Source organism: Lipotes vexillifer, unplaced genomic scaffold (genome assembly GCF_000442215.2).
Source record: "Lipotes vexillifer unplaced genomic scaffold, Lipotes_vexillifer_v1.1 scaffold822, whole genome shotgun sequence".
Lineage (NCBI taxonomy): Eukaryota > Metazoa > Chordata > Mammalia > Artiodactyla > Lipotidae > Lipotes > Lipotes vexillifer.
Genome location: NW_006770496.1, coordinates 3,884,659 through 3,894,435, shown reverse-complemented (window position 1 = coordinate 3,894,435; position 9,777 = coordinate 3,884,659). Strand labels below are relative to the sequence as shown.

Here is a 9,777-nt window from a genome sequence, read left to right as displayed (position 1 = left end):
GGGAAAGAGGCATGTAGAAAGAAGATAGAAGGCAAGAGATGTGCTTGGGGACAGGAAAGAAACAAGATACACAGGAACCCTCTCTCTGTGTTGGTGTTGGGAGGAAAGGAGATGGGAGAGAAGATTATGGGGTATCTTGACAAAGTAGCCCAACTGCAGTAACAAGGAACTAATGCATCCGCGTGTTTTAACAAAATAAAATTTATTTCTTGCTCATTTAACAGTTCCTTGCACGTGTTCAGTGGGTAGATTTCCATATGGTGACTCAGAGAAGCAGGCTCTTTCACTTTGTTGCAAGGTTCTTGCTGTTCTCACAATTCAGCTGGCTCTCCTTCCAGTAGGGAGAGAAAGTGAGAGCATGGTGCTTTGAATGGGAGAGATTTTTATGAGTCAGGCCTGGAAGTGTTCTACATTATTTTCATCTACCTCCCACTGACCACCCCTAGCTGCAAGGGAGTCTGAGGAATGTAGATGGGCTCTGTGTCAGGAGAAAAAGGATTCTACACACACATACTCACTTCTACATTGACTTTCAGCTTAAGTGGGCTGAACTTCCTCCTGAATGCAGTGGTAAGTCATCCCCCACCTTAGCATGGGGGCACACTCCATAAAGAATGATTTTTGTATGTTATATTCACTGCTGTATCCCCAACATATGGTAGACCTTGAACAAGTCTTTGATCAAAGAATGAAACAGTGGTTGGATGCTAGAAAGGAGTCTTGGAGATATTGAGCCTCCCAGGATGGTTTAGTGCAAGAGAGTTGAGGCAGGGAAGCCAATTAGAAAGCGACGGCGATAATCTGATAGAGCCTGAGTTAGTGCGGTTACAATAGGAATTAGTACATTTTTAGAACCAGACATATTTATTTCTGCTATTTTAACTTTCTTAGTTTACAGCAGAGCCCCAGCTTATAGTTTAACCAGAGTCCCTGCTGAGTTGAAATCACAGAAGCAGGTTGTGAGCCGAAAGGGCCTGGGACTTTCTTTGGAGGTATTAATTGGAATGCAGCCTTGGGACTTGGGCTATGCTACAATACTGCAACCCAAACAAAATAAAACCTGACCAAACCAGCAAACCCAGATTGGAGTTCAAGTTACTTTAACAGACTCTTGGGAAACACAAACTGCAGTTGTATTATGTATGCAAAATTCGCTCTTTGACCTTATTGTAAGGAAAATCACTGGAGTACACACAGTCTTTGGCCAGCTTTCCAGTGTGTTGGACAAGTTAACGGCTATGCAGTTACGCAATATTTTTCTTAAATTTTAATTTTAAAATATGCTTGAAAAATAGATGCTTATCCAACAAGAACAGAGAATATCCGTGAAAAGAATACGTTCTCTGTGCACCTAAGAGAAGCTGACACCCAGGCAACCTCGTGTGGCCCAAGGCTTCATGATTTTAGGAAGTTGCTGGCAGATGAACTTCTCTGAAATTAAAAGCTAAAGAGAGCATTCTGTCCTCCCTCTAGATTTGACTTTTGTGGTTTATGTATAAGCTGGGGCAGACCTCACAGTATGACCTAGACTCAGGTTATGCGCCTCTGAAGTCTGGTGAAAGGCCAGACTTCCGGATTATGCAGAGTTGAGTGAGGAACCTCACTGAGAACAGCCAGGGATTCCTAGGAGGTTTTTAGCGATTCTTGCTGATCTGGAAATAATGTAAAAACAACAGAAGAGCTTTTTGTGGTATTTTCGTGTGTTTTCTATTGGTTTGGGGAAGAAGCCAACATTAAAGTGGCTTAAAAATAATAAATACTTAAAAAGACATAACGTGCCCTACCCTTTTCATCCATTCCTACCAAAAAATAAACTATCATAATGAAAATGGCAAGAACAGGAAGGGAAAGCAGAAACAACAGGCGACAGTAGTATGCTAGGATGGGAAGGATCCAGACGGCTAATGTCTGGTGTCAATACAGAAAGTGCTGGGGAAGGTGTGAGGAAGCGCCACGAGGGAATCTTTCCCTTGCGAGGCCCAGGACTCTTTGAAGCGTGAGCTCCTCATTTCCTGAGGTCTCTCGAGATAAAAATTCCAGGCTTGAGACAATGGGTACTTTTTAGGGTCTACTAGTTTGGTTTCTAGCTCAAATCCTAGAGAAGCCAGTTCATTGAAATTCCATTTGCCTAGTGATCTGTCTACCAAACTTACTGATTTTTCTAAAGAAAAAACCTTAATTATTCCCAAATTTGATAGCAATTCATAGTGCACAGGATAGTTTTCACACGAGCCTTGCAGAGTTATTGGATGTAAATTGACTGGAAAGCACTTTTTTTTTTTTTCTGCTCCAGCTTTCTGAAGATTCAGTTACAAGTTGCTGAGGCTGGAAAAACAGGGGTCCCTGCTGAGGGATAGGGAAGGGGGAGCTGGTATGCTCATCTTCACATCCTGGAGAGGCGAGAGATGCTGATGGGCAGAGAAGGAGGGATGCTGAGGACGAGAAGAACGGAATGGGTGTCAGAGGTGATAGATGCTGGAGGACAGAAAGGGTCAAGGATGAGGGGCAGGGAAAGATTTGAAGGCTCTAAACATCTTCCAAGGCTGCTAAAGCTCTGCCAGTCCTTCTAATATCGATAATCATAAGCCTTCTACTTACTTAATCGAAACAGGTTTGGTTAGCTGGGCGACTTCAGTGGAATGGTTCTTCCGAACATTGGCTTTCAGTATGTCCGTTTTCAGCAGATTGGCTAACTTCCCCAAATCCGAGCCTTGCTGAGCCACTCTAGCAACACCTTTAAGGTGTGGCCAAAAGGGAAGCCTTCATGGAGGAAGCTGTCAGCAGGACAGAAGAGGACACATCTCAGTAAAACCCCAATAGTTGCTTTGTTGCATTGGGCTTGGAAAGAGAGCCCAACTTGTTTGGGTTTGCCCGAGACTTCCCTGGTTTTAGTATTGAAAGCCTCAGATCTCAGGCAAACTGAGATGGTTGGCTGGTCTTACGAGGGGAAAAGGTAAAGAAAGGTGGTGGTGACTGGGGAGAGGTGATGCTGTAGCCATCTCTTTAGGGGTGGTCGGTCTTCTCACGGGTATCATTCATGGGGCTTACAGGGAAGATCAAAGGGTGCCTGGGGACAGTTGCACAGATCTGAGCAGTCACCCCAGCGACCCAGCACCAGGAAAGGCCTAGGTTTGTTTCAGATATCTTGGGTAGACAATATATATATTCAAGTACTTTTCTAAATGTGCTTTTTTCTCTTTCTCTTTCCTTCAGGGAGGCAGGACACAGTGCGTGAGAGAAGTCTGTCCCATTCTCTCCTGTCCTCAGCACCTTAGCCACATTCCCCCAGGACAGTGCTGCCCCAAATGTTTGGGTGAGTGACTGTTTGCAGGTCAAAGAACAATGTAATTTATTCTTGGAGTTTCTGCTGAGAGTCGTCATCCACTTTGTTATCTTGAGGTTCTCAAATTGTGCTATTCCGTGGCTTCTTAGAGACAATGCCTTCTTCTGATTACCCGAGTGTAAGGTGTGTACAGAGTTTGTCTCTCTTCTGGGCCTCCACCGAGCTTTCTTTTCTCTTGTCTTCCCATGTATCTGTAAACCCAGTACACTGTACAACCTGGGATAATAGCCCCTTGTGGGGAGAACAGTATTGAAGAAACCATCTTTAATTGGACATATGATGATTAGTAGGAATATATTTTTGTGGGGAGAACAGTATTGGGAAACAGTCTTTAACTGGGCATCTGACACTTAGTAGGAATGTATTTTAAAGGCGTGTGAAGTAAACGCACATGGAGGAATATAGTGTAATTGGGTTGGCCAAAAAGTTCGTTTGGTTTTTTCCATATGATGGCTCTAGTAGTGCTTAGTTGTCTTTAACTTCATTCAAAAAATTTTGTTAGATTATATTGTGACAGCTGTCATATCAGCGTGCTTTAAAAAAAAAAAAAAACTTATCAAAATTGGTGAATATTTGTATAGCCATTTTAATATTGAAGATGGAAGAAAAAAGCAACATTTTTGGCATATTATGCTTTATTATTTCAAAAAAGGTAAAAACACAACTGGAACGCAAAAAAAGATTTGTGCAGTGTATGGAGAAAGTGCTGTAACATGAACGTATCAAAAGTGGTTTGCGAAGTTTTGTGCTGGAGATGTCTTGCTGGACGATGCTCCACAGTAGGGTAGACCAGTTGAAGTTGATGGCGATTAAACTGAGAAATTGAGAACAATCAGTGTTATACCACGCGGGAGATAGACGACATACTCAAAATATCCAAATCAAGCGCTGAAAATCATTTGCACCAGCTTGGTTATGTTCATCGCTTTGATGTTTGGGTTCGACATAAGGTAGGCGAAAAAAACCTTCTTGACTGTATTTCCGCATGCGATTCTCTACTTAAATGTAACGAAAATGTTCCATTTTTAAAGCAAATTGTGACGGGCAATGAAAAGTGGATACTGTACAATAATGTGGGATGGAAGAGATCATGGGGCAAGCGAAATGAACCACCACCAACCACACCAAAGGCTGGTTTTCATCCAAAGAAGGTGATGAAGGTTATGTATATGGTGAGATTGGAAGGGAGTGCTCTATTATGAGCTCCTTCCGGAAAACCCAACGATTAATTCCAACAGGTACTACTCCCAGTTAGACCAACTGAAAGCAGCACTCGGCGAAAAGCGTCTGGAATTAGTCAACAGAAAATGCATAACCTTCCGTCAGGATAACGCAAGACTGCACGTTTCTTTGATGACCAGGTAAAAACTGTTACAGCTTGGCTGGGAAGTTCTGATTCATCCACTGTATTCACCAGACATTGCATCTTCAGATTTCCATTTATTTCAGTCTTTACAAAATTCCCTTAATGGAAAAAATTTCAGTTCCCTGGAAGACACCTGGAACAGTTCTTTGCTCAAAAAGATAAAAAGTTTTGGGAAGATGGAATTATGAAGTTGCCTGAAAAATGGCAGAAGGTAGTGGAACAAAACGGTGAATATGTTGTTCAATAAAGTTCTTGGTGGAAGGGCTTCCCTGGTGGCGCAGTGGCTGAGAGTCCGCCTGCTGATGCAGGGGACACGGGTTCGTGCCCCGGTCCAGGAGGATCCCACATGCCACGGAGCGGCTGGGCCCGTGAGCCGTGGCCGCTGAGCCTGTGCGTCCGGAACCTGTGCTCCGCAACGGGAGAGGCCACAACAGTGAGAGGCCCGCGCACCGCAAAAAAAGATAAATAAATTAAAAAAAATAAAGTTCTTGGTGAAAATGAAAAATGTGTCTTTTATTTTTTACTTAAAAAGCGAAGGAACTTTTTGGCCAACCCGGTACTTCTAGGGGCAAAAACAAGCAGGAGGATAACATGCCAAAAATGAGAGGTGTGGAAGGGAATAATGAATAATAGTCAATAAAAAAGGAGGATTAGCTATTTCTTTTTGAGCAATTGCTATGTGCTAGGCACCATGTGAAAACACTGTGTATACTTTTTCTCATTTAGTTTTCTCAAGAGGCTGTCGCATACAGGTGCTAAGTATAGAATTCTGATGTGTAATGTAGGTGCCATTCTTAGTTTTATTGTACTGAGAAGCAAGTAGATTCCTAGAAGGTAGCACAGCTAGTGAGCTATGAAGTTGACACCTGAACATGAGTCTCTGTGATTCTTGAGCCCACAGTTACTTTAACCTGCTGCCACTCATCTTCCCTGGTGACGTGGAGAGCAGCACGAATGTTACCAACTGAAAGGAGACAACCCGTGATGGAGAGGCTCTAGAGCATGAGACTCTTTGGCTCTTGTTTAAACTTTATGTCAGCTTCTTCCATGTGATCCTTAGGTCCTTGAGTTAGTTGAGGTCAGACTCTTTAAGATTCAGATAAAAGTAGCTTGATCCATCACGTGAATACAATAGAATATCCAGCATCCCCGCCAGAATCTCCAGGGATCCTTGGGGGATGGCTTGTATTTTCTCTAGTCACCACTGGCTTTGTGTTTCTGCTTCCGCTGTTTTCTCTCTCTTTGTACCCTTTCTCTTTCCTCTGTTCTCTCCTCCCCCTCCCCCTTCCCTCTTCCTCTTCCTCTTCCTTCTTCTTCAGCATCATTTTGTCCTTTCAGGGACAGCCCCCCTCTCGTCTTCTCACAATTCTATCGTTCTATTGAGTCAGGGCTTGCGTAGCAGATTTCACTGCAGGTTTACCGTCAATGGGGATGATTACTTTTCAGGGAAGCACAGTGAATAACATAAAATGAACTATTAAGCTCCCTTTGTTCTTAAAAGGTCTTAGATATTTTGCCTTCAGGAAAATTTCACTGTTTGCCTCTTTTGTTTGGGCTCCAGTCTCCTTTCTTTACTGTCCATACTTTTTCCTTGAATATCTTGTCTTTTCTTTTATAGCTTGCCTTCCCCAATTCCAACACATCTGCTGATTTATTTTCCTCCTTCCCAGCTTATCATGGCCATACCTTGAAGCCTTATCTTTCTACAGCCAAACTGGCAAATAAAAGTATCTTGTTAAACTAAGGCAGATTTCTCCTCTTTGGAGGATTCTGCTGCTAATTCTTCATCTAACAATGTTTGCCTTCCTGCTGTGTACACACACATACACACACACACACACACACACCCCTACTTTTAAAGTGAATACAAAGGTATTCTAAGAACAAAGCAGACTTGTTTAGACATGGCTGACTAAAGGCATTTCCACTGATTTGTGTGCTTCTTGGGTTGCCAGAATGTTCTTGTGCCCCTGGGATAGAATTAGCCAGTTCGCTGTTGTTGAAATTCTCATGCTGTGGGTCATGGTGGAAGCAGTGTCCTGTCTAGGTGGGAAAGTCATCACAGAGGACGTGTCGTTTGGGGCCTGGCCTTGGAGATAAGTAGGCTTGATTAATGCTTTGAAGCTGGTATCGTGGATATTCTGAGTCAAGTCAGAGGTTTCTCACGTGAACAATGGCTGTTGTATTGAATGCAGATTTTTCTGTCTGTTCGTGGTCATAAGACAGACTACAAAAGGAACGTCAAGTCTTAGGAAACTGGAAAGTCATAATTCTTCCAAATGAGACCTTTTACAGTTGGGCTAAGCCCCTGAAGAACAATGTGGAAATGGCTTAAATTAGGCTATGCATGGAGTCTCTGAATGATTCTTTTGAGTGTTTTATCTTATTTTGAGCCATGATGACTTTGGGATTAAAGTAAGATTGTATATTTTTTGAAAGTAAAAAGAAACATACCCACACAACAGAAGACAGAAAGGAAAAAAAAGGAAACACAGGGATGCTTACTAGATGCTGAAATCTCAGACTAATTAGACTTTGGCTTGTTGGACACTGATTTGCTGTTCAATTTTCCCTTGACCAAGATTCATTCACAAAACACACCTCTGCCTTTTGTATGACAACATTCTTTTCCTCTCTTTTCTCATTTTCAACGATAGCCTCATCAGAGGTTTGTGTACACAGAGTACCCAATGCACCTCTTATTTATTTATTTGTTTTTGGCTGTGCTGAGCCGCATGCGGGATCTTAGTTCCCTGACCAGGGACTGAACCCGTGCGTGCTCCCTGCAGTGGAAATGTGGAGTCTTAACCACTGGACCACTGGGGAGGTCCCCCAGTGCACCTCTTAGGGTGACACAGCCCAGGATCATATTTGAATTATACCACCTCTAATAATGATAACACTTATCATCTGCCACCTGTTGGGTGTGTTTAACGAGTACCAGGCTCCGTGCTAAGAGCTTTACACCAATATTTTTAGGTAAAATTTACATTTTCTAGAGGGATAGTTCAAGCCATTGGTCACATTTGTTCAGGGGGATAAACTCGTTGAAGAGTCTTTTTGTTCAGCAGTCTACTGATGTATCAATCCACCAGTCCAACCATCTATAAAAGACAGGAAAAAGGCAAACCAGGTTATCACAATTTGAAAAAAATACTCAATTGAAGCAGAGCTATTTTTAATTCTTAAAAGACAGCAATATCTCTCTGATTTGAACAATTCTAATTCTGAGAATAGCATTTAGCATGTACTTATAGGTATTTCAGCATTTCATTGGGCCTCCTAATAAATAGAGATTGCTTTTAACCTTTTTACAGGAAGAGAGTGGGTATAAATCTGATGAGTGATGATTAATCTTTGACTTCTCAACTTAGTCCTTAATTGAAGTAATATTTCAGGGATGTTTTATGTGATCCAGGGAGTAGAGGCTCAAATACTGAAAGAAAGGAGGATATTGGATTGTACCCTTTATTCGGGGTTGCTTTTTTGGTCCTTTGGGTCACCAGTCAAATCCCCACATCAGGGAAAACCAAGGTAATTCTACAAGCGGTGTGATGCCTGTGGAAGGTTGGACCCTGGGGGAGTTGGAGTCTGCCTCTCTGTGCCCTTTGAGTTAGCGTCACTCTTCATGCCAATGGACTTATCACTTCTTCAACTGAGATGCTATCTCATTAGTTCTTTTCCCTCATCCTAGTCCTTCCTGGGATATCTTGACTTCTCCTGCCTCTTCCCTGCCAATACCCACTTTCTGGATAATTTTATTTATTCTTTCAGATACAGCTCAGGCATCACATCCTCCAAGAAGTCTTCTTTCCCTCCCTGTCCCCACAGTTCCCAGATTGGCTTCTTTCCAGAGCTGACCATCTTGCTGTATTGAAATCATCTTTTGTGGGTGTATTTCCCCAGTAGACTGAGCTCTATCAGGATAGGATGTCTTAGTCATCCTGCTTCACTATGATGAACTCATAATAAAGATTTGTTGAACTTAAAGGATTCCGTGTGGAATCAGAGTCTCTTTAGCAAAAACTCTGTAAAGTCATGACTCCTGGGGATCCCCTGGGAACATCTGACCCAAGGCTCTGTTTTTGTGCACCAAAATAGCTGGTCTTGTGAGAATGTTTAACACTCCTGTGATGTAATTGCTGATGATGAAGTGGGACATACCAGGCTTCTTCTGTCTTGCTAACGCTATGCCATTGCTTCCCTCTAGGTCAGAGGAAAGTATTTGACCTCCCGTTTGGAAGCTGCCTCTTTCGCAGTGATGTTTATGACAATGGATCCTCTTTTCTCTATGATAACTGCACTGCATGTACCTGCAGGGTAAGGTGGTTCTGAGGGGCTGTGGTCCAACACTGATAGCGTTTTTGGTTTTTAGTGTTAACATAGCCAAACATGATAATGTGTTATTTATGGGAAGGAGGCATTACTGATGTCACTTTATGAGTAAAATCTTACTTCAAGGTCACAAGAATGTTCAAACATAGAACCCAAATTACAACTCACTGTCATCTTACCAGGACCAGTAAGTTAGCTCCTGGTGGTGAGAATTAAACTCTTAGCGGCTGTCCTTCCTGAAGGACTTTCTAAAAAAATCAGACAAATGCACGTGGCAATGTTCTCTGGCTCTAGTTATTCAGGATGAATTCTCTGATGCACCTGGCAATAAAAATGGCTCTAATCACATTCAAGAGAAAAGAAAGGCATGGATTCACAATTTATCATAAAAATAAACCTGGTAGCTTGGGAAGAGAGTATTTATGTGTTGTTCGTTGTACCATTTCTTACTTGAGTCATTGCACACTTTTCTCAAAAGGCAACCACAAGTCTGGTGACTGGTAAAGAAAGAATTCCACAGCTTCAGAAATTTAAAGGGATACATATCACACGTTTCTAGACTATGTTTATGTGGTGATTTATTTCTGAAACCGAGAAAATCATTTATATGGAGGACTTTAGGATCATTCATTAGTGAGTTAACCCAAACATCTATGTGACACGAGAGTTTAGAGTAATACATTTTGGTGGTGATAGTTGCTGTTTTGTTTTTAATAGCCAGAGGGCTATAGAG

At 42.2% G+C, this 9,777-nt stretch overlaps 1 protein-coding gene across 2 annotated transcripts in view; it reads left to right on the top strand.

The window, feature by feature from the left end:
- BMPER (BMP binding endothelial regulator) overlaps positions 1 to 9,777 on the top strand; it is a 258,905-nt gene that overhangs the window by 137,386 nt on the left and 111,742 nt on the right. For both annotated transcript variants that reach the window (XM_007446128.1, XM_007446127.1), the window contains 2 exons: positions 3,214 to 3,313; positions 8,920 to 9,029. In XM_007446128.1, the coding sequence (XP_007446190.1) occupies positions 3,214 to 3,313; positions 8,920 to 9,029 (210 nt within the window). The remainder of the gene's footprint in view (positions 1 to 3,213; positions 3,314 to 8,919; positions 9,030 to 9,777) is intronic.